General features: G+C 42.7%; 1 protein-coding gene across 1 annotated transcript in view; it reads right to left on the reverse strand.

The window, feature by feature from the left end:
* Positions 1-1,428: 1,428 nt before the first annotated feature.
* The window catches only part of CREB3L2 (cAMP responsive element binding protein 3 like 2), a 175,658-nt gene continuing 152,977 nt past the window's right edge, over positions 1,429-24,109 (reverse strand). Inside the window, exon 9 of the mRNA XM_078647333.1 lies at positions 1,429-4,045. Within this exon, the coding sequence (XP_078503459.1) occupies positions 3,970-4,045 (76 nt within the window). The 3' untranslated portion in view covers positions 1,429-3,969. The remainder of the gene's footprint in view (positions 4,046-24,109) is intronic.

A 24,109-nucleotide genomic window follows, 5' to 3' on the forward strand; every position in this document is an offset into this window, starting at 1 on the left:
CTTGCCTTGCCTGGGCGCTGGCAACTCACGCTACGACGCTGCCCCCACCCATATCCCCGATTAGCTGGAGGATGGAATCAACATGGCGGCAAAAATGTTGCATTAATATATCATTAACACAAATAGTAAAATATCGTTTTGTTAAGGAAAAATATTTATTTACATTACATGAAAAATAACATTTATGTTTTAGCAGACTACAAAGAGAACAACCTACAAAACATTTGCAGTACCATTTTTTCCAATTTTGGAAAACATTTTGCAATAAACCTATTGCACACATTTTTAAAACCAATAATCGCACTGGAAAGACTGTCAACCAACTAAGTAGAAACATCTGCAGAGACACATTGATACCAATCAAATACGAGCATGTCAATATAGACATTATAGGCAACCAACTAGGTGGGCTCACATCCAAAAGACAGGAATGTCCACAGATATTGAGAAAGGAACCAGAGTGTTGCATGATCGTAGAAATGTTCTGATACGAACCAGAGAGGGATGTTTGTATAGACATTGTGACAATGTCCGTATAGACATTACAACACTAACCAGATAGGCGCATACCAATACAGACAACGTGGCATCAATTTGGCAGACTCATGGTTGGATGCACAGAATAAGATCTACCAAGCAGTGCCTTGTTTGTGCACCACCCAAATAGGAGCATGTCCAGAGGGACCTACATATCGCAAGCACGGACAGGTCCACAGAGAAACAGTGACGTCAACAACACAAGCATGGCCACAGAGACCTAGTCACACATAAAGGAATGTAAATAAAGATTTAAAGGCTGTCCACACAAAAACAGCAAACATCTACCGAGCAGATAACCAAGGTCTTCCGAACAGGGAACATTCATTGAAAGACAATATATAAAAAACACACTGTACAAGTCCATTGACTTACAGTGACATCACCCACACTTAGCATGGACACGGTTCACATATACAAAGTGACAGCAAACAGACAACAGCAAGAGTACAGATCTAAACAGCAGGACCATGTTCAAAGAGATACAGTGACACCTCACACAGGAGTACATGTCCAGAGAGCTCTAGTTCTACCAGTCCAATGTGCATAAAGACACATACTTTAGATCAACCAGACAGGAGCAAGTTCACTAGAATTGTCGTATGATCTGCTAGATAAGAGAAACTGGAGGAGTGAGTATGTCCACCCTGCCTCATCTTACAAATAACGGCAGAGGTCAAAGACAAATCTATTTCGTGGAGAGGCAATGATTTTTTCACGGAAAAGTATAACTATAGATGCAAATGGTGACTTCATTTGGAGTTGAAACTATATCCTCAGACAAGAGGTTTAATGTACCCGGCACAAAAGGCAAATCCTGTCGTGATTGGACCTACAGTTAGAGAGATTTAAAAAACCTAGGACTGCGACTGAAGCGAAAACACTGGTTGCTCTACGGTCTACACTACACTACAAACAGATGGAAAATGAGAGCAGCGTAATGATAGGACCCAAAAGAAACAAAACCAGCATCACAATTGGCACCAAGGCTTTGTCTATGGAAAACCAAAACTATACTTGCATCCAGGTAGCAGGCTCACCAGCTGAAACGTGCACCACTGGAGTCCACTACAAGGACACACTATGGAGTGTACCCAAAGCAAAAACCAGTACTCTCTAAGCTGCCCTTAAACTGGGACTTTCCATCTTTCAGCTTATAATTTACGCCTACTAATATTCATGGTCAGTATCCATTAGTGGCAATGGTCAGTGCCAGGAAGCTGTTAGTTCAGCAGTGTGCGCTCTAAAAATGATCCCTCTCATTCAGTCACTTCCAAGAAATCTAACATAGAAATTATTTCAGGTGCAACATCAGCGTGAGGCATTACCACATTCAACAATACATGTGCAGTAGTCAAGGCCCCTTACAAAAGGCATGAGTTAAGCTCTACACTGAGCAAGCCTTTTACCCTGGTGATGGTCAACAGTTACATTTAAGTCAATGAGTAGATGGAGATTAACAGAACGAATGAGTATTTTTATGGACCGTTTAATCGATTCTCAGCCTATGATTGGCTGCAACGTCCATCTGAAATCTCAACACTCAACAACTTCTTTCTATGGATAGTAATATGCATTCTCAGGAGCTTCGTTCTATTAGTTAGAAGCGAAGATGTTTTGAAAGCCAACGTTGAGTATTAAACACCAATTTACTGCTTTTAAGGATGACTGGCTGAAAGCTAGTGGTAAGAATGCAAAGACAGAAGCGCAAAGATGAAGCAGAGCATGTGATAATTGGGATGTACAGACATGTATCACGTGGCGCGTTTCGGGTAGACTTGTTTTAACATTCCACCTCACACAGCTCCTAGAGTTTATATCGATCCACTAGCATTGTGCACAAGAGATCATCAGAAAATGTGAAGGAAATGTTGGTGTGGGGATTGGATCCCAGGACAAAGCTGATGGGGCACCAAAAGTATCAAACAGTTCAAATTGTATTAACAGACAAAACCAATGGGAGAAAATGAAGCAGGTCCTAGGCCTCAGAGGAACAGTTAAAATATTTCTTCATTTACACTTATTTTCTTCCTTTTTTTTTTTTTTTTTTACAAAAGGGAAAAAAGAAGATACTGCTTTTTCATCATATTTTCCTTACATTATTTTAAAAAAAAGTATTTCATTATCAAATTCAGGTACATGACAGTCACGAATTAGAATACTACATATATGCATGACATTTGCAAGCCCTCCTATCCTGCCTATACGGTACTGTCCAAATGTGTAGCACAGTGCTGCTGAGATTACAGACTTCATCTATCCATGGTGAACTAGGAGGCGTTTCCAGTAAGTCTACTGTTGCAGTCAGGCCCCCCCCTCCAATAGGGTATGTCTGCCCTCCCAGCCTGGGAGGGCATATATATCTATATATAGATATATATATTTAAATATAGATCTATATATATCAGTGAAAATAGTGTCAGTGTGGTGGGTAATTCTATTGCAGGCCTGAAAAGCATTTGCTATTGAAATTGGCAGTGCTGGAACGTTTGCTATTTTGGTATTTTGAAGTTGCTGTGTCAGGAAATAAAATCTTACTGATAGCTAATAAATAATATTTACAATGGTATCAAAATAATATTACTTTTTTCCCGCAAAAGGCACGCCTCCAAAGAAATTTGGAGACCTGGTGAAGATCACACACTTAAGTTTCCGCCAGAGAAGGTGGTAGTGAGGGAAATTAGAGGGCCGAGAAGGTGTACCAATACATATGACATAAACAGAGTGCAACATAGATTCAACTCCGACCCTCAGTCTACTCATGAGCCCTTTGAATGACACTCTCCTCTCCCATATCAACTAGCCTTCTCTCCACGAGTCTTAACATCAAATTGCTAAGGGCTAGCCTTAATGTTACTCAAAGCCCTGACCTCTGACCAGTCCGAGGCATGCAACTTCCGAAATGGAGTTCGCTGCTTGCTTGTGGGTCATGTTGTAATCGGTGTGACAGCCGACTGAATCTCTAGTCCACCACTGGCCTCCTTCCGACAAGCACAGCGGATCCTTTCTGGGCTTGGTTTGTTTTGTGGTGGGTAGACATACACCCCTCCAGTGGTCCTCCGTGGAGAGTGATGGTATGTCTGAGCTTGGCTAGATGAAAATCTCTTCGAAGAGTCCAGGTCTCAGAAGCCCGCCAAGGAGTTGAAGGTGGTCCCATTTAGAAGCCAACACCCTCATGAACCCCATTTCTCCCTGGTGTGAACAGTGGGACACAGCCTCAAAAAGCACACGTCCATGGAGGTCAACTGTCAGGGCAGTGAGAGGAGGGGCACAAGGGGAAATCATCTGGGGTGATGACCATAGGGTTGTCAGAGTTAAACTAATATCACCTTCCCCTATAATTAATAGCACGGTTTAATATCCTTCCAAGAGAACACAAGTCCAGGGGACTGGGGTGGAGGCAAGGGGTGATGGGACAAAACAGCACTTTTTCTAAGATGTGGCATTCACACTTCTGTCAATTCCAATTATTTTTAAAGTTTCGTTTAACCCAAGGTCGGGGCCCAACCTGAAAGAGAGAAAAGATACTGATTAATATATATAAGAGGGGTTCAATTCATTATACATCTGTACCTGCAACTGTAACAAAGAAACATTTATTGAATAGCACTAAGTGAGGTGCTCAAGAACTTCTGTTCTCACTCCAAAAACTCAACATTACCACCCCACCCACTCAGCACTGTGCACCACTCACCTCCTCAGGAAACCACATGCACCAAAACCAATACCCTTTGAATAGGACCAAAGTAGTGGCCTTTGAGTCAATCAATCAAAAGGACAATGCTACTTACCAGTATGCATCTGTTCTTGGCATGTAGGGCTGCAGAACCTCACACCATTGCATAGATCACCATCTGGTGGGTGGCCCGGATGATTACACTTTGTTTTTCTCTTGGAAGAGTCTTTGATCGTAGTGCGCATGGGCATCGACTCCATCTTCAGATTGTTTTCGCCATTGGGCAAAAGATGGAGTTGTATGAGTATAGATAAGGATGTCCATGTATTGTGTATCTAATTAAGATATTACTGGAACAGATATAGGTAGCCGGGGAGGCGGGTGGGCGTGTGTGGTTCTGCAGCCCTACATGCCAAGAACAGATGCATACTGGTAAGTAGCATTTTCCGTTTGAGGCATATGGGCTGCAGACCACACACTATTGCATCGATTGCACAGTAGTTTTCTTCCTTAGCAGTGACCACCTCTTGTGCAGCAGTTTGAAATAATGTTTTGAGTACAGCCTGGCACACAGTAGCTTGTTGTTTTGCCTGCACATCTACACAGTAGTGTTTTGTAAATGTGTGTGGTGTAGACCATGTAGCTGCTTTACAGATATCATCTAATGGTATATTTCCTAGGAATGCCATAGATGCCCCTAATTTATGGGTAGAATGAGCCCTAGGGGGAATGGATAGAGTGTGTTTTGCTTTTTGGTAACAGATTTGAATGCACTTAACAATCCACCTTGCAATGCTGATTTTGAAATAGAACTGCCTTTGTGTGGAGGGGAAAGGACACAAACAGTTGTTTTGTTTTACAAAACGGTGTTGTCCTATCAATGTAGTAGAGGAGTGCTCTTTTTACATCTAATGTGTGTAGAGTTCTTTCTGCAACTGTTTGTGGTAGGGAAAAAAATACTGGCAACTCAATAGATTGGTTGAGGTGGAATGGTGAAATTACTTTTGGCAGAAATTTCGGGTTTGTCTTGAGAAACACTTTGTTGTGATGGAGTTGTATAAATGGTTCTTGAATTGTTAATGCCTGAATCTCACTAACTCATCTGAGTGAGGTAATAGCAACTAAAAATGCAACTTTCCATGTAAGGAACTGTAACTCACACTTATGTGATGGTTCAAATGGAGGACCCATAAGTCTATGTGAGAACGATATTTAAATTCCATACCGGACAGGGTGGTATTCTGGGAGGAATTATTCTTTTTAATCCTTCCATAAACGCCTTAATGGCAGGTACTCTAAACAATGACAAATGTTGTCTGTTTTGAAGATAAGCTGCTATAGCAGCAAGATGTAACCTGATTGAGGAGTACGCTAAATTACATCTTTGTAGATGAAGTAGGTAGCATATGATGTTTTGTATAGAAACATCTAATGGGTTAATGTTGTTATATGAGCAATACACAACAAACCTTTTCCACTTGGCTGTGTAGCATGCTCTAGTGGTGGGGCGTCTTGCTTCTTTTATGGCATTCATACAATCATGCGGAAGATTGAGGTAGCCAAATTCTAAGACATCAGGAGCCAAATCGCTATGTTGAGCTGCATTGGGTCTGGATGCATGATCTCTCCATGGTTCTGTGTCAGTAGATGTGGAGAGAGTTTTAATTTTTGATGTGGTACTACTGATAGCTCAAGTAGTGTGGTGTACCACGGTTGTCTTGCCCACGTTGGTGCTAGGAGAATCAGTGTGAGGGAATGTTGCTGTAGCTTGCGTACCACTAACGGAATTAGTGGGAGAGGTGGAAATGCGTATGCAAATTTGTTTGACCAACTCCTCCATACAGCATTGCCTTTGGACAATGGGTGTGGGTATCTGGCGCCGAAGCGTGGGCATTTGGAGTTGCGGTGTGTGGCAAACAGATCTCTGGCTTCCCCCACTTGTGAAAGAATGGTTGAAGAAATTGTGGATGAAGTTCCCACTCGTGTATCTGTTGTCTTTGACGACTTAACAGATCTGCAACTTGATTGTGAACTCCTGGTAGATGTTCTGCTAACAGAAAGATTTTCTGAGGAATGGCCCACCTCCATATACTCTGCGCCAGCCGGGAGAGGTGTACAGAGTGTGTTCCTCGTTGTTTTTGGATGTAATACATTTCTGTCATATTGTCGCTAACAACTCTAGATGATTTATGTGGAGTAACCTTTGTTGCGGTGTCCATGTACCTTGTACTGTGTGTTTCTCTAAATGTGCTCCCCATCCTGTGAGAGATGCGTCCACCACCTGTGGAACAGGCTCTATGAACGGCCGGCCCTTGGAAAGGTTTATGGTGTTCCACCACTACAGAGAGCGATATGTCCGGTCATCTACCACCACCAGATCTGTTATTTGTTGTTGAGCCCGATTCCACTGACTTGCCAAACACTCTTGTATGGGGCGCATTTGTAGTCTTCGTATGGTACTAGGAAAATGCAAGATGCCATCATTCCTATTAATTGCAATAACACTCGAGCTGGTAGTGAGTGTTGTGGCTGGAATTTTTGTATAAGAGCTTGCATACTTTGTATCCTTGTAAGATTGGGGTATGCAATTGCTTTGGAGGTATCTATTGTGGCACCTAGATACTGTTGAGATAGGGCTGGTTGGAGGTGTGACTTCTTTTGATTTACTGTGAATCCCAGCTTGTGCAACAGGCAGATGGTCTGATGCGTGTGCTGTACACATTGGTCGTATGACTTGGATTTTATTAACCAGTCGTCTAGGTATGGGAAGACATGAATGTTGTCCCTTCTCAAGTGTGCTGCTACTACTGCTAGACACTTTGTGAACACTCGAGGTGCTGTAGTTACTCAGAAAGGGAGTACTATGAATTGGTAGTGTTGACCTTCTAGTACAAATCGAAGGTACTTTCTGGGAGATTGATGAATAGGAATGTGAAAGTAAGCGTCCTTGAGATCTAATGTGGCATGGAAGTTGCCTTGTTTTAACAAAAGCAGAAGTTGTTGTAGTGTGACCATATGGAAATGGTCGGATTGTATGTACAGTTTCAGGGGCCTTAGATCTAGTATAGGTCTGATGGACCCGTCCTTTTTGGGTATGAGAAAGTTTAAGGAGTAAACTCCTGTGTTTTGATGGTGTTTTGTGACAGGTTCTATTGCATTCTTTTGTAATAGAGATGCAACCTCTTGTCTTAGAAGTATGAGATGTTCTTGTGATATGGGACGTTGTCTGGGTGGTATTGTTGTAGTGGATATGAGCTCCAGGCAATAACCTGACTGAATTAATTGTCTTACCCACCTGTCTGTGTGATGGAGTTTCAGACAGGTAGGAACTGTTGTAATCTCCCCCCTGACAGGAGTGGAATGGTCTGGGGGATGGAAGGGAAGTCACTGTTTGGGAGTAGAGGCATTGCGGTTGTTGTCGCCTCTGCCTCTGCCCTTATTGTTGTTACCTCTATAGCCTACTCTGTAATACCCTCTGCTGGGTGAGGTTTGGGTGGGCGCTTTATAAGAAGAGGAGGTGGTGTCAGTTTGAAATCCCTTGGATGCGCCTCTATATGAGGAGTGACGAAAAGAGCGCTATGGGTCTGCGTTTGAAAAGCTACCATGGATTTCGCTGTATCTGTATCTTTTTTCATCTTTTCTAGAGCACTATCAACTGTTGGACCAAAGAGATGTTGCTGGTCAAAGGGTTGATTTAAAATACTGGCCTGTACTTCTGTTCTAAACCCAGAGATGCATAGCCATGCATGTCTACGCAACAGTACTCCCGTATTTATTGCTCTAGAGGCTGTATCTGCAGTGTCTAATGCGCAGCGGATTGAGGTATTTGTAATAACCTTGCCTTCATATATTAGATCAGAAGCCCTGGTCTTATATTGCTCTGGTAATTGTTGCAGGAGTGATTCTAACTCATCATAATGACCTCGATCATATCTCGCTAACAAAGCTTGAGTGTTAGCAACTCTCAAGACATTGGCTGCTTGTGAGATAGTGCATTTCCCTGAAGCATCTAAAAGCTTAGACTCTTTATCAGGGGGTGGAGCATCCCCTGTTGTTTGTCTGCGAGTTAGCTCTTTTTCTCGCATTTGATACTACCAATAAATCTAATGGCAGCTGACCTTTAATGTATGATGGGTCAGTTGGAGCAGCTTTATACTTCTTTTCTAGTCTGGGGTTAATTACCCTGGCTCTGACAAGGTCTTTAAATACCTCTGATGCATGTCTCACCAATCCACTAAGTAGTGGTAATGTGGTTGTGGTTTTATGTGACGACAGCAGTGTATCCATGAGGAAATCCACTGGATCTGTGTGTAAGTCTACTCCATGAAATGTGGCTTCTCTATGAATGAGCTGTGTAAACCCAATATTGTCATCTGGGGGAGATGGCCTAGAAGGGTATGCGTCATCTTGAGGCAGATCTGGTGCATCTGGCCCATTATAATCCTCCCAGGGATCATCTGATGGCCCAGGAATATTGTCTGGGTCATCTGTGTTGTCTATATGATGCTCACTTTCTACCCCCTGTGAATAATTGTCTTCATCATCATCATCCTGTGGTATAATGCTATGTGTGCTGGATGGTGAGTGTACTGGAGAAATATCTGCTGGTATCTCTATTAATGGTGAAGGAATTCTTATGGGGAAAGTTTGAGCATGCTTTTTGAGAGCAACTGGAGGTGGTTTAGGATAGTCCATTTTCCTCTTTTCAGGCACTGTAATAACATGTCCAGTCTTTGGATTAATATGAAGAGTCTTTTGCTTTGGCTCTTCTGCTGAAAAATCCTTTTTCGGTGCCGATTTATCTTGTTTGGGACCAAAATGCTTAGATTTTACAGTGTCTATTGTCTTTGGAGCGGATTTTGGTTTCGGTTCCGAAGACTTGGTCTTTCTCGGATCTACGCTCTTTGGATCCGGAAACTTTGCTCCCGAAGTGCGTTTGGAATCATCGACCTTCGGAGCCGAGGTGTGTTTCGATGCCGAAGCAGGCTTCGGGTCGACTTTTTTCAGAACCGGAGTGGTCTTCGGTTTGTTAGACTTGGGAACGTCTTTCGGTGCTGCGCTTGTTTTCGGCTTGACTGGTTTCGGTGCCGATGGCTGATTCGGTGCCGGGGTTAATTTTGTTTTGAGGACCTTTTGCTTGTTGGGACCGACAGGCTGACTCGAGCCCGAGTCGACTGGAGGATTTTTTGTATTCTTCGTTGCCGAGCCAGAAGGCGGGGCGTCGGAAGGTTTTGGTTGCTGTGCACCCGGAGGTGGAACAGAAGCCTGTCCCGGTATGGGGAGGTGAACAGGGTCGACGCTTGTACTCACGCCCTGTTGACCAGCTGGAAGAAGATCATCGTCTTCCAATCGGTACTCGGCTCCGGAAGCTGAATCCTCTGCTTGGAAACAATGTCGTCCTGCTGCTGTTCTTCAGACTCTACTTCGATCGGAGCCTCGTCTATGATGAGGTCTGGTGTTGATAAGGATGACTGCGTCATGACTCTTCAAGCTCGACGGTCCCCGATGGTCTTCTTGGACCGGAATGAAGAGCAGTTCTGACTCTCGTGCTCTGGAGACAAGCACAGATTGCAAACCTCATGAAGATCAGTGTGAGGGAATTTGTGTCCACACTGAGGGCACTTCTTGAAAGGTGTTCTTTCCATGAGCCAAAGGCCCAATGGCGCAGTTGGGCCCGACGGCCCCTGGAATTGAGAAGCGCAAGCCTTTTTTCGACACGGGTAACCGGAATTACTATCGAAGACGATACCGATGGTATGAAGAAGTTCTGGAAGTCGAAGAGAGATCGGTAACGGGACCGAACGATAAACCCATCCGAGCCCGATGGCGGGAAAAAACAATCTGAAGATGGAGTCGATGCCCATGCACACTACGATCTACAGGAGGAGTCATCCAACAGACAAAGACTCTTCCAAGAGAAAAACAAAGTGTAATCATCCGGGCCCACCACCAGATGGTGATCTATGCAATAGTGTGTGGTCTGCAGCCCATATGCCTCGAACATAACTTTATTTGGTCTGTATAAGACCTTAAAAGTACAAGGAACCTCAATAAATGCATGCTATACACACAATAAAAAGATTAATTAAAAACATTAATTATAACAGTTAATCCAACAGTAAAAAAATGCTGCAGATGCATATATTCATTGGTACAAAAATCGAAAAACATCCATTAATTAATACAATATCTAAAAAGAGAAAAATTAGGAACATCAGTAAACACCTAAAGTATGCCTTAAATCTATTCCTGCATAAAAATGTAAATACTCGTATAAACCTTTTTAACAGCAATCATAAATCTCCCTATGGCACACGCTATATCTAAGGACCGCATTTCAGAAATAAGTTCCCCAGCTTGGGGTCGATGTCTAATTTCGTATTTTATCAAGATCGGGCATAAAAACTTTTTCTGCTTGACTAACACTTTGAGGCAATCTAGTAAATGTGCAATATCTTGACTGATTGTGCGAGTTTGTGTACTGCTCTCCGATTGGTCGAATTGTCAACACAACAATAAGCACTACCACTATTGATCGGAGGTCAGGCAAAAGAACTGCAAGGGCAAATGTTGCTGTCAGATGGTCTGAAAAGGAATATCCAAACACTAATGCCAGCACAAGGCAGCAGAAGCCCTACCGATCTCTACCAAGATGGAATCATTTTCAGACCCCTCTGTGTCCTCCGAGTCTAAAAACTTGCTCTGAAACACAAGGCTAAAATGCATCTCACTGAGAAGGAATCAGATCATCCAACTGGACTAGTGCCACAAGGCTTGCACTAGTACCGAGGAACAGTACCCCTTCACACCATGCCACTCTCTAAGTCTGACAGGAAAAATGTATTAGAACAGGATTGGAGCAACTATGTGTCAAATAACTGCAGATCAGAATATTATTGAGGAGGGATTTCTGGGAATCAATGAGGACAGCCTCTTCTTTACCCTGTGCCAAATCATATCCAGCACAAACACAAGAATTGGGCAATCACAGCACCGTGCTCCGCCCCTGCAGTTGTACCTCTGGCCCTGAAGGTTCTCCTCAACACACACATTGATTAGTGCTGCACTACACTAGGTCGCTTGGGGGTCATTCCAAGCAGCGTGAAACACAGGGCACCCTGAAAGCTAAAGCCCTTGCTCCGGGAGTTGTCATTGACTACACAGGAGCTTGCCTTTCAGCCATAGCAGGGCATCTTAGTTTTTAGATATTAAGGAATTCTACAGGATTTGAAAATGTGAGATTTGTGTTTCAGTTGTATTCATGAAAAACGTCAGTTACAAAAATATGTTAGTAGAAGCTGGGGATGAGGAAACAGCGTCTCCATCTGTGCCTGACAATAAAACCTGCTGCTTCGAGGCTCACTACTGTCTTGTTTAAACTTCTTGCTTGCACCTGCAATTGAGGGGTGTGTGTACTACCAAGGCAAGTTGTAATTTTCACATATTCCGACAGTAAAACACGTTTTTTAGCTTATTCTAAGACAAGTTATCATTTTCCCATATTCTGAAAGTAAAACATATTTTTTAGCTTATTCCAAGACAAGTTATCATTTTCCCACATTCCAACAGTAATACACGTTTTTTAGCTTATTCTAAACACTGTTCTGAGTATTCATTGCCAATTTAACAGTACACGATTCCATTTCACCAAGAGTGGACAATTATCATCAGAATGAGGTAAAACTACCATACACAAAGAACACAAATGACATTCTATTACACTCAATTTTGGGTGGTAGTGCAAGGTGACATATTTATTCTCCATCCTGGCTACTGTTATCTGCCATCACATCTCTGATTCATGAAAAGCCTGGCTCTACTTCCCAGTCAAGCCCTGGATCATGTACAAGGCTGGTAGCTTCACGTGTAGATGCTTCAGGGGCTCGGTGTACTGTCACTCCTACACCATCTCTTGGTCTCTAAGGAGTGCCAGAACCAATCTCATCCACACTTCCAAGTTTCATTCTGCATCAAAAATCAAGCAGTGCTTCTCCACTCATCCTGCCTCTCCACTCATCCTGCCTAGCCCAGAAGAGGCTCCCCGATCACCTTTGGGCCTGTACGAGTGGTCACTCCTATCAGTGCCTGCTCGTCACGCACTTGTGCTGAAGAAGTGTTCAGTTATCAGAACAGGCGGATCTCTTGGGGTATTACTGCGCTAGGTAAGAGCGCTTCGCAGGAGTAGTAGAAGCACTGGGAGCGTGAGTGAGGTTTGCGCTTACTGCTGCTAGCCTACTTTTACATCCCGTAAAATAAGTAAATGTATGGTTTGAGGTTTTTCTGTGTTGTGATCCATTCTGAGATTTCTCAAACTGCATTTGCTACTTTCCGGAATGTGCCTCCATACCCCATTGCACCTTACTTCTCCTGACAGGAATCTGTTGGTACATTTAAGATCAATGGGGTCACCCTGTATCCCTCGCAACCTGGGTAAATAGTTACAAAGCTACACGTTGTTCTGTTGGGTAAGTACCATGGGGTACTGGTCCAGAGCCTGATTATTTCTCTCACAATCAATAGAGATGTTGTACTTGCTCAAGGCACTGGATGGTCTTAGGGATTGAGGCAGCCATAGAATAAGTTAAGAGTTTGACCGAAGAGATTGCAGACTTGAAAAAAGAAATCATTGAAGATAAGGCACTCGCAAACATTAAGGAATTACTAGAGCATATAGAGAAAACAATTGCAGAGTTCACCACTAATACACTCAATAGGAAACTGGATAAACCTTCACAGGACATTAGAATCTATGACAAGAAATTAACCTATCCCTATCTGTCTGATGAGTACTATCAGGAAAGCCAGGGTTACTTTACCAACAAGGGTAGGCAGGGACCTACATGTTTCGCCACTTTCTCAGATTCTTCGGCTGGAAGTGGCTCAGAGAGTGACACAGAAAGAGCAGGGACCAGTTATCATCTCCGTAATCAATCCAGCTCCTATCAAGATTTAGCCAGTGTTCAACAGTCTTCTTTTTTAAGGGACAACACTTGGAACTCAAACAGAGGGTGAGGGCAAGAGCAGAATTGGGGCAGGTCACGGGGATGGAACCGGGGAGGCAACTCTCAGAGGGGGAACAACAGAGTCAGGTTCTTCCCAGAGGAATCACACGGCGAAATACAGACCCGCAGACAGACATACAGATGGTAAATCTTGAACAGCTACCCATTCCTAGTCTGTCCAATGACCGCATGAACCCCATCATGAATCTAAGTCAGAAAAAAGCATCCTCAGTAAGGGACTAAAATTTATCCCCACAACCCCAACAGATTTATTTAACACCAACGTTGAATTACAACGCTTTTTTAGAACGATCAGACTGAAGTATTACTTTATGCTAAATCCTCTAGAGAACAGGCTAAATGCTGCTAAACCATTTAGAACTCCCTCTCATTTCACGCCAGCAGCGCATATGGTACCTCATAAAATCTTGGCTTATGAGCAGATTGTTTTGAAAGAAGTAATACAGGTTTTAAAGAACAGAGATTACATCAAATACAATGTAACAAACCCAGAGAGAGACAACTTAATGACCCTGAAAAACAATCAAGACATTGTCATAAAGGCAGCTGATAAGGGTGGTGCAATAGTTATACAAGATACAACTGATTATGTTCAGGAAATTGTGAAACAATTTAGGGTTTAAGACAGTTACCTTAAAATTGCAAGAAACCCTACATCAGAGATTCAGGAACTTATACATGATCTGACAACGAAAGGGGTGGAAGTGGCTTACCTGACAGAACAGGAGCAAGGCTTTTTAAACCAAAAGAATCCCCATATACCAACAATATACACACTACCTAAGGTTCATAAGAATTAGACACAACCACCAGGTAGACTCATGGTGTGGTTCTGTCCTGGAGCCTATCAACAAATATATTGACGGCTTCCTTAAACCTATAGTGACAACAACAAGATCATACATAAGAGACACAATGCATATTATACAGCTGGTAGAAGGGCAACCATTTGATGTGACTAAACAATTCTTGTTGACACTATATGTTGCATCGCTTTATACAAGCTTTCCCCAAGAGGAAACTCTTCACTTACTGGACCGGAGGGAACTTCCACACTGGGTACCAACAGAATTCTTTTAGACCTCTTATGTGTGGCAATGAAAAATAATTATTTTCTCTTTCAGAACCAATATTACATCCAGTGTAAGGTGGTAGCAATGGGAGCCGGATTTGCTCTCAGTCTGGCGAACCTCCTTATGGATGCCTATGACCATGACAAACCCTTCCTGAATAACATAACTATCTGGTAACCATTCATTGACGACGGTATTGTGATCTAGACCGGTGATGAGCTGAGTCGTATCGACTTCTCTAATTGGATCAAAGCAGGATCATTAGGCATCCAACTCACTATGACGTACTGCAGAGACACGATCAGCTTCCTTGACATATATCTCAAGGTAGAAGACTCTAAGCCAGAGGTCTTCAAACTGTGGGTCCGCCCCCCAGGGGCGGCGTGGAAACACCTCTGAGGGGGCGCGAGCTCCACAGAAAGATTTTCCCTTAACATCACTCATTCCGACATCTGAAGCACGTTTACTGCCATGTATTCTCGAGGTTCGTGGCCATCGCAAACAGGACTCTATTTTGATTAGAGGCAGCAGTCAGAGTAAATAATAACTAGGTGGAAGTGTCAACTCTGACGTTTCTCTAATCCGAGACACAGCAGCATAAAGGCAGGAAATGGCAGCGAATTGCACATTCATTTCCATACAAAATTAAACTGAAAAACATATACTGCTTTGCAGGGAGAGCGGTGCTTTTCCCCTGCCGTTCGCCTTTCGGCCTCCTTGCTGGTGCCTTTTACATCGGTTCATCACGCTGACGTCTAGACATTGGAAGCTACTGGTAGGATGTTTAAACATTTTTCTGCAGGGTAATTTCCCTATTCCCCCATCCTGCCTCCTCATCCTTCTTGACCTCTCTTCAGCATTTGACACGGTCAAACATGAGAACTTGCTGGAGCTGCTAAGCACTAGAATGGGTCTATCGGGAACTGTTCTCAAATGGTTTTCGTCCTTCCTTCACAACCGATCTCAGAAGTTCAAGATCAACAATGTGCTATCTACACCCGTGCCTGCAGATCTAGGTGTTCCACAAGGATCCTCCCTCTCCCCCACACTGTTCAACCTCGTCATGGAACCGCTCGCCACCCTGCTCCAAGCCTCCAATGTCCAATTCCATATGTACGCCGACGACACACAACTTTACCTAAAGCTACAATCCCCGGAAGATATCAAACATCTGAATTCCACGCTTATCAACACTCAATCTTGGCTGGCCGATAATCACCTCAAACTAAATGCTCTGAAAACTGAGTTCCTACTCATCTCACCCCCGGCGAAAATTTCCACCACCCAAACGTGGCTCAATAACCTAACAGCACTCAATGTCCAACCTACCATCGTGGACTCGGCGAAATCCCTAGGCATCACACTCGACGCCAAGCTCAACATGCAGCAGCACGTTAGCAAAGCCACAAAAGGAGCTAATTTCCAAATCAACACACTGAGGAAAATCAAACCCTTCCTCCCTGCCGAAGACTTCCGAACTGCGGTGCAAGCCTTAGTCATCCCTCGAATAGACTACGGAATTGTGGCCCTCAGCGGACTCCCGCTATCCACAACAGCACCCTTAAGAGCCTCCCTGAACGCTGCCGCGAGACTCATTACTGGCTCAAGAAAACATTCGCATATATCCCCAGACTTAAAGTCCCTAAAATGGCTGCCTTTTGAAGCCAGAATACAGCTAAAAATTGCAGTTATGACACACGCGGCCGTGCACTACAATGCACCCAACTACCTCGCTCAAAAGTTGTCTATATCAGGAGGTTCGAGATCCAATAGAAGTGCTAAAAATCTACTCCTGAAACCCCGTAGATTCCTGAAAGAGAAAACATACAAGCGCTCCTTCTCGGGAATGGCACCCAGGATCTGGAATGCGCTCCCTCCTGAAACCAGGCTTATCTCCTCCACTGCACTCCAAGAAAGAGGTGAAAACCATCCTTCTGGCCAAGATCTCCTGAACCTTATAGGTGCTGGATTATAGACTCTGCATTGCTCTGTACCACTGTTCACTTTGTCCTTTGGCACTATACTTCTACTTGGTGGGGATACCATTACGTTACGCTCTCACTACCGACCAATATATGTTACACTAGGTTTACTGATTCACTCTCCCGATGCCCCCTCTCAGTGTTCTCTCTATACTAGGGCATTGGTATAAGCCATCCACGCACCCAGGGTGTACCTGAACACCTAGGTTGTGGGATCAATGACTTGTGCCGTCCTATATTATTTTGTTTACCTGATTGTATTTTGATATGTTTTATGTATGTTATTATTATCCTACCATGTTTGTGACTATTATACTGCTCCCACTATCTCTGTTCACCCCTACTGCCCTCTCTCCGTGTGAAGCGCTCTGATATCTGTAAGGATCTTGTTCGCGCTATATAAAACTTTGAATAAATAAATAAATAAATAATCCTCGCTCCACTTCTGTTTATTTACCACTGCCAAACGTAAATTGGGTTTTGCCTCACAGCAGGACACTCGTAACATTCTCACTCAGCAGGCGTTCACAGTGTCAGACAAGCAGACATTCTTTCACACAAACACACACACACGTAGAATATGCAACAGTTCCCCCTGCTGTTTAAGCATTTGAAACAGGGAATGGTTCACAAAACGTGGGTGGGTTTAAACACCACCAGAAGGGAAAGGAATATTAGTGACTCAAAGTAATATCCAGAAACTTAATCCAGCGCTGGCCCTTTCAGATTGCAGCCACTGAGTCACTCCAGTTCTACAAATTGAAAGGTAAACTTCTGGAGTAATCTCTGTCGGCCTTCTCAAGGTCAGGGTGATGCTTTCTTTACTGAGAATCTTACTAAAAGGCAGAGGAACACCCTGGCAACCAGACAAAAAGGAGCCATTAAATAAAAATAGGTTGAAAACTATAGAGAGTGCTATGAGGCCTTACACAGGGCGTAACTGCGCTGTGCAAAAATCTTATGACCTAGTGACCTTGCACTTTGTTGTCAATTAGTCTCAGTTGAGAGACTTATCTCTGTGAGTCCTGGCGTTTTAGCTAACAGCAGTTTAGACTTTGCAAATCTGCTATGATGCAGGCATTTTCAGAGCCTGAAGCAAAATTACATTTGTCATAGTATTTTCCATAATACCCAGGAGTTTTCAGGCCATTTGTTGCAGTTTTGCGCTCCTTCCTGTTAATTAGTGATAAGGCTGTCAAGACGCTTCCTGCACAGTCTCCATGTAGATTCAGCCCATTAAACCTGATAGTTGCTGTGGATTCCCATCCTAGCTCTAGTCAAAGAGGCCATTTTCGTTGCCTCCACCAGGGCCCATGGTATCTATACCACTGTCACACGACAATACAAAATAAACATATATGGCAGTGAGAATTTAAATTGATGGAGTTGTATCTTCAGAGCAAAGACCTTGCCCCGAGAATGATGTGCTTGCCAGGTCTGCCAACATTCTGTTAGCTTGCTGGATCAGACTGCACAGTATTAGATGTGGTCTTGAAAGGTGGGGTTCAGGCACTGACCTTGTGGCGGTTTTTCCTAAAAGAAAGTTTTCCATTAAAGGGTGTTGCATGAGTTCAGTGGTTTGGGGCCAGATTTACAGCTCACAAATCTTAACTTTAAAAAAAACCTGTCAATGGTGTTTTGCTGTTGTGAAAATTAGTTGTCAACTAACACCTCAGGGTTAAACTAGCTGTCAAAGATACTAAATCCCAACTTCCAGAAATTTTTGTGATGAGGGGGCCGACTCCTAAAAAAATATTTCCAGGGGTGCTTGGCTGAAAAAAAGTTTAAAGACCTCTGCTCTAAGCTATACACCACTTTATACAGAAAGCCTACAGAGAGGAACACATTACTCAAATACAATTCTCATCATCGCAGAAATCTAAGGGACAATCTCCCGTACGGACAGTTTGAGGTTGAGACGAAACTGCTTGCGCAAATCTGATTGTTTCCAGGAGACTAGCACTTTGCTTGAGCGCCTAGGCAAAGAGGATTATCCCAGGGGTCTCTTACTAAGGGCGAGGAAAAGGGCATGGTATTGCCCTAGGGAGAATTTACTGGAAATCCAAGGAAGACACGGGGATCAAACTTGTTTGCATGACTTCTTTTAATACTAAGAGCAATGCGATCAAAAACATCGTTAACAAATACTTAAATTTGGTCGCCACTGAAATTGACACACACGAGAAACCTCTTTTTGCTTTCAGAAGGAACAAAAACATCTGTGATTATGTGGTGAGTTCTTTCTTAAAGTCGGAGAAGAAATCCGACATTCGCACACAACTGAATCTCCCTATATTTGTAGGGAATTTTAAGTGTGGGCTTTGCAAGGCCTGTGAACTTACCACGGAAGGCAGGAACTTTGATCACTTGGGTCGTACATACACAGCACACCATCATACCAACTGTAACACTAAGGAGGGTACATACGCAATAAGGTGTCCCTACAATAGGACCTATGTAGGCCTAATGAAGCAAAAGGTTAAGCAACGGATCTTGCAACATTGCAGCCAGATTAGATGTGGGACACAAGGGGCGCCTCTGGTGGAACACTTCCATGAACAAAAACACTCAGTGGAAAGCCTAAGGTGGGGGGTCACTGAGAAAGTGACAAGACCCGAGAGGAGTAGACAAAGCCTAAACTTAACACCAGGGAGTGCAAGTGGATATATGTCTTGGATTTAGTAAGTACTAGTTTAAATGAGGTTGAGGAAACGAATAGGCAAACTGTCCGTCTGACATATATCGGATATGTAACTGATTTTTGCCCTTAACCTGCCATGCATGACCTATTTATACTACCCCTGGGTTATGCAACCTTTTTTGTGAACTGCCACCACCATTAAAATGGCATAACCGGATCGCAGGTAATCGACTGCAACGCGCTTCTTATACAATTCAATTCAGCAAGAGGTCATGTTTAGAGGGACAAGCTCTTGACATGTACAACCCTGTGGCAGGTCCTGGCTCATGTGCCACTTTGTAATCTTCTGAATGTATATGTTAAACAGTTCATAGGCCCCAGTCACACCTTTTTGTATGACCCTCTGACATGCATTTATTTAACCTTCTTTATCAGTGAGGGGGAACAGATGTCAAGATGGCCGCCCTGTTTTTCATTTACGTGCTCAAAATCCCTAATGTTCTTCTCAACCCGCACAACCACGAGTGGCGTCAGTAGTCATTTGCCACATTGTTGAGCCCCTACACTCTATATGATAGAACAGAGGTTGAGATGACCGCCACGTTTCTAGTCATGGGCATCAGACCTCTTGTGTTCACCATTAGGTGCTTTGCGTGACTGGCGGCTTAATAAGACTAGAAGCGAGACGCCGACGCCGAACATATCCGTTTTTAATAATACCCAGAGATAGGACTGTTACCACGACTGCTTATCGCTTTGTGATAATTTAGGTAAGTGGCAATGTTAAAATCACCGAATTTAGGGGTTGAAGAGCAACAATGTAACAGCATGACCGCTGACTGCATTCTTGTAATGTTTAGGAACGTATCTACTACAACAGCCTTGAGTCGTGGTACGATATTGATAGAAAGGACCCCAGATGAAGAACTGCCCGATAACATTTCAGGGGTAAGGTAATTATAAGCGTTTCCCCCCACTAAATAAACATTAATTATCACTGTTAAAAACTAAAACAAGTGTTCTCATTTGTAGGTTGAGATTACCTGCTTAAATTATACAAATCCAGACCATGTATACCCCAAAGGAAACACTATTATATGCATAAGGTGAGCGGCTATGTATATCCATTCGGGTTTAAAATGAGGAACCAGGACCGCATTTCTACAGCTTATTTTGATTTGAATTTGTCTCTTTTAGAAAATTGCTAATCAAGATATCAATACTTGGAACGCGATAATACAGCCTTGAATCATCTTTTTAAATCTATATGAATAACAAAGAACAGATTTACCTTTGTACACAAGTACAACTTTTGGTAAGAGAATGGGACGTCATTCAATTAAATAAATAATCTTTGTCTTAGAAAGTTAGTAAGTAGGATACGCTTAGGGGCACTAAATAAAGAACTGCTTGAATCATCTTTAACTCCCTTTCCTTTTCCCTGTTTTTCTTCTATTCCTTGATTCTTTACGAATTGAATATTTAGGAGGGGTTAATTAAGAGTGAAATCCACATGCAAACAATGGCTATTGAAATGATGTTAAAGGAGGGTAATTGGAATGATGGAAATTATCCAACAATGAACTCATCTGATCTAAAAGTATGAAATTAGGTCTTTTTTGACGTAAATAAATCTGAAAATGATGAATGCATTTCCAATGTGTCAATTTGGTATATGGCAAATGTATCAATTTTGCTGTATTATATATGTATACGCCCGCATGTATGGAACACCATGAGTGACCTTGCATAACCCTTTTCTGTATAGGTGTAAAATATTTGTGAAAAGAAAGCGGTATATCAAGAATGTGAAAGTATTGTTTTTACCGATAGAAAGTGTAAACAAATCCAAACTAGTTCAGCTATATTATACTACGTTAGGAGGCCAAATAAGTAAAATATTGTTGTGATCTTTTTTACAGAAACTGGATGGTATATGTCCTGATGAAGACATATTTTTATGTTGAAACGCGTCGACCGGATGCCATCTAATCTTCCCTTTTTTAATTTGAAATCCTTTGTATAAACAGATGTACAATTATAGGAATGTTTTATTAATTGTAATCAATGCACTGATTTTTAGTGTTGTCTCTTTATCCTTTTTTAAACCTTATTAAAAATGTATTTGTTCTAAACTGTACTAGTTTGTTTGTTTAATCTATTGTGTAATTGGTATATGCCTGGGAGTGTTACTTTACATATATTGTTTTTCCCTGTCCCAGGATATTGATCCGTATCAGGGGGTCCTTGTTGTTAACACAGTGCAACCCTGTGGCAGGTCCTGGCTCATGTGCCACTTTGTAATCTTCTGAATGTATATGTTAAACAGTTCATAGGCCCCAGTCACACCTTTTTGTATGACCCTCTGACATGCATTTATTTAACCTTCTTTATCAGTGAGGGGGAACAGATGTCAAGATGGCCGCCCTGTTTTTCATTTACGTGCTCAAAATCCCTAATGTTCTTCTCAACCCGCACAACCACGAGTGGCGTCAGTAGTCATTTGCCACATTGTTGAGCCCCTACACTCTATATGATAGAACAGAGGTTGAGATGACCGCCACGTTTCTAGTCATGGGCATCAGACCTCTTGTGACACTGTCACGTGATGTAAGCACTGATCTATAGAATTTCCAGCTGCGGCTCACATTATCACGAGCCTTTGTTAGACATGAGTCTATCAAGAAAATATTTCTTGGACTTAGGGCCGCGGTAGTAACCATCCGCCACTCTGCACTGCTTCCACACTCGTGTATCTTGATGGGCCAACAGAGGTCAAGATGGCTCCCACGTTAGCATTCACAGACTGCAGACCTCACATGGCCATGTGACATCGTCACGTGGTGTCCCAGCAATCCATTTAAGCAGGGAACACCAGCCACAGCTCACTTGACCGCGAGTTGGTGAGATACACTTGAGAATACATGTAAGAAGAATAGGACTGTTGATGGGATGCGGGTAGGCGGGAGCATGTAGTTTTGCACCGCTGAGCACTTTTTTTCTTGAATTAATTGTATGTCCATGTTGCCTCCAGTATTTAAGAAGCTTTGGGAAGCAAGCACTGATGGTCTTTGGTATCAACACATGACGATCTCAAAGGACTGAATACCACTAATACTTTGAACCCACTACCCCCTGGAGTCCGACGAACACATCCAGATGGGAGAGTTTCTAAGACCTTACATTGAGGGGTCATCTTTGGGAGTCCATGTGTGGACCTGTTTTACCAAAGGGAGAGGAGTACACTTAGTATTTCCCTCTCATTACAGGTACACAGCTAAACTTTAAACAGCTGGTTAATTGGTAAGTACATGTAACGGATGCAGAAACTGCATACAGTAAGTAGTAGCTATACACATGTAGGAATACAGATAGTAACTGGCACTCTCACCATTTTGCAGATGACCCTTGAATAAGAACTCCTTCCAGGCTAGGAGGAGTTAATAGATTTAATCTTGTGAATTCACAACCACCAAGGGTAAGTACCCCAAGAGTATGGCGGCTCACACATTGTACTTTTTTTATTCCACACCATACTAATAGGAATTTCATAGTCCTTTGAATAGGCTGCCGCACTTCCTTCTTTTTTGTCCTGAAGAAGACCCTACTTGATGTATCTACAAACACATATATATATACTGGGTCGAAACATCGACGTACAACCATCTCATGTCCTGGCTCACTGTAGCAATTAATTTAAGAAATAGGACTAGCTAAAGTGAAAGACATGAAAAGGACGGAGAATTTATGTTATTGTCTTGTTTAAATTTGAAAGGTCAGCCATTTGCACTATAGGTCACCACAGTCACCCATTGAATTGTCTGTGTATTTGTTATTGTGTTTTCTTTGTCAGACAGCCCCCATTGGTATTATTTATTACACAATTGGCGAGAAAAACAGAACAAATAATTTAATAAATATATATTTTTGATAAAAACTTACTGAGGTGTGGTACATTTATAAAAGTCTAGTACAAAATCACTATTGATTGTGAAAGAAATAATCAGGTTCTGAACCTGTACCCTGTGGTACTTACCCAAAGGAACCACTTGTAGCTTTATAATAAAAAAAAAAGGAACTTATTGGTGCCAGAACCGGGGTCACCCTCACTAACAGTGAAATGTGGTTTAGATCTTTTCTCTTTAGCTTGTGTACACTTTTTTCATTACATATATTTGAACGTGGAGCTTTAATCTTCCTTTTACCCCTGTCTCTGTATATGCCATGCCTGATGGTAAAGCATATGAGCTGATGTTTCCATCACCTAACATGTCGCTAAGCAAACATGACGTGGCTTATCGCAGGAAGCACTATGGAAACCTAGGTCAAATCCATCCATTGCTGAGGCTAGAAACGTGAACAGAAGGCAGAAACTTCAACATGCCCAGAAACCCCTGGCCATTCCCCACAATCACCTCAATCCATTTCCGGGGCACGAAAGAAAAGTCTCTGTTTACTGTGCCACATGACTGATGGCTTGGATGCAAGTGGAAAGGAAGGAGTGACGGCAACTGCATGGCAAGGCAAGGAAGGAGGGCAAGATTAGGGATGTGGGGGGGAATATCACACAGCTGGAGGATGAGGGAGTTTGCCAACAAAGGAAGAGGAACTTGACATGTGACCAAGGGTGGCTTGCTGATCAGGCATGGCAGGAAAGAAGGGAAATCAGGAAATACAGAGGATTGACAGTGGTGGAAGTCCTAAAGGTGAGAGGTTGAACAAGGGGGCACCTGAGGGGTGAATGATATGTGGGCGGGTGAAATCGGTAATTCAGGCATGTTTGTTATTTCACAGCCTTGTTTAGTGCTACTAATAGAATACACCCTGAAGTATTGCTCTATACATCTTTATGAAAAGTTATCTCCATTAATGATATGCCTAAGCCATCACATTCCACCATTTAGACCACTAATAAGATCATTTAGTGTCAACAATGACCTACCAGAATAAGAATGCCTTTCAACATTCCTAGAATGGGTAACCTATCAAATGATCTCAGGGTTTATAAAACTCAAAGTTTGCAGAGCCTCACCAGGCGACCGCACCAAGAAGGGCAAGCGCTCTCCTCGTCACGTGATTTTTAAAGACAGCCATACACTTCTCGAACAGAAAGAGAAGCACAAAGCTCTGTCTATGGTGAACACCCCAAGTAACTGTATAAAAGACAAGGTAGTATC

Source organism: Lissotriton helveticus, chromosome 1_1 (genome assembly GCF_964261635.1).
Source record: "Lissotriton helveticus chromosome 1_1, aLisHel1.1, whole genome shotgun sequence".
NCBI classification, from domain to species: Eukaryota; Metazoa; Chordata; class Amphibia; order Caudata; family Salamandridae; genus Lissotriton; species Lissotriton helveticus.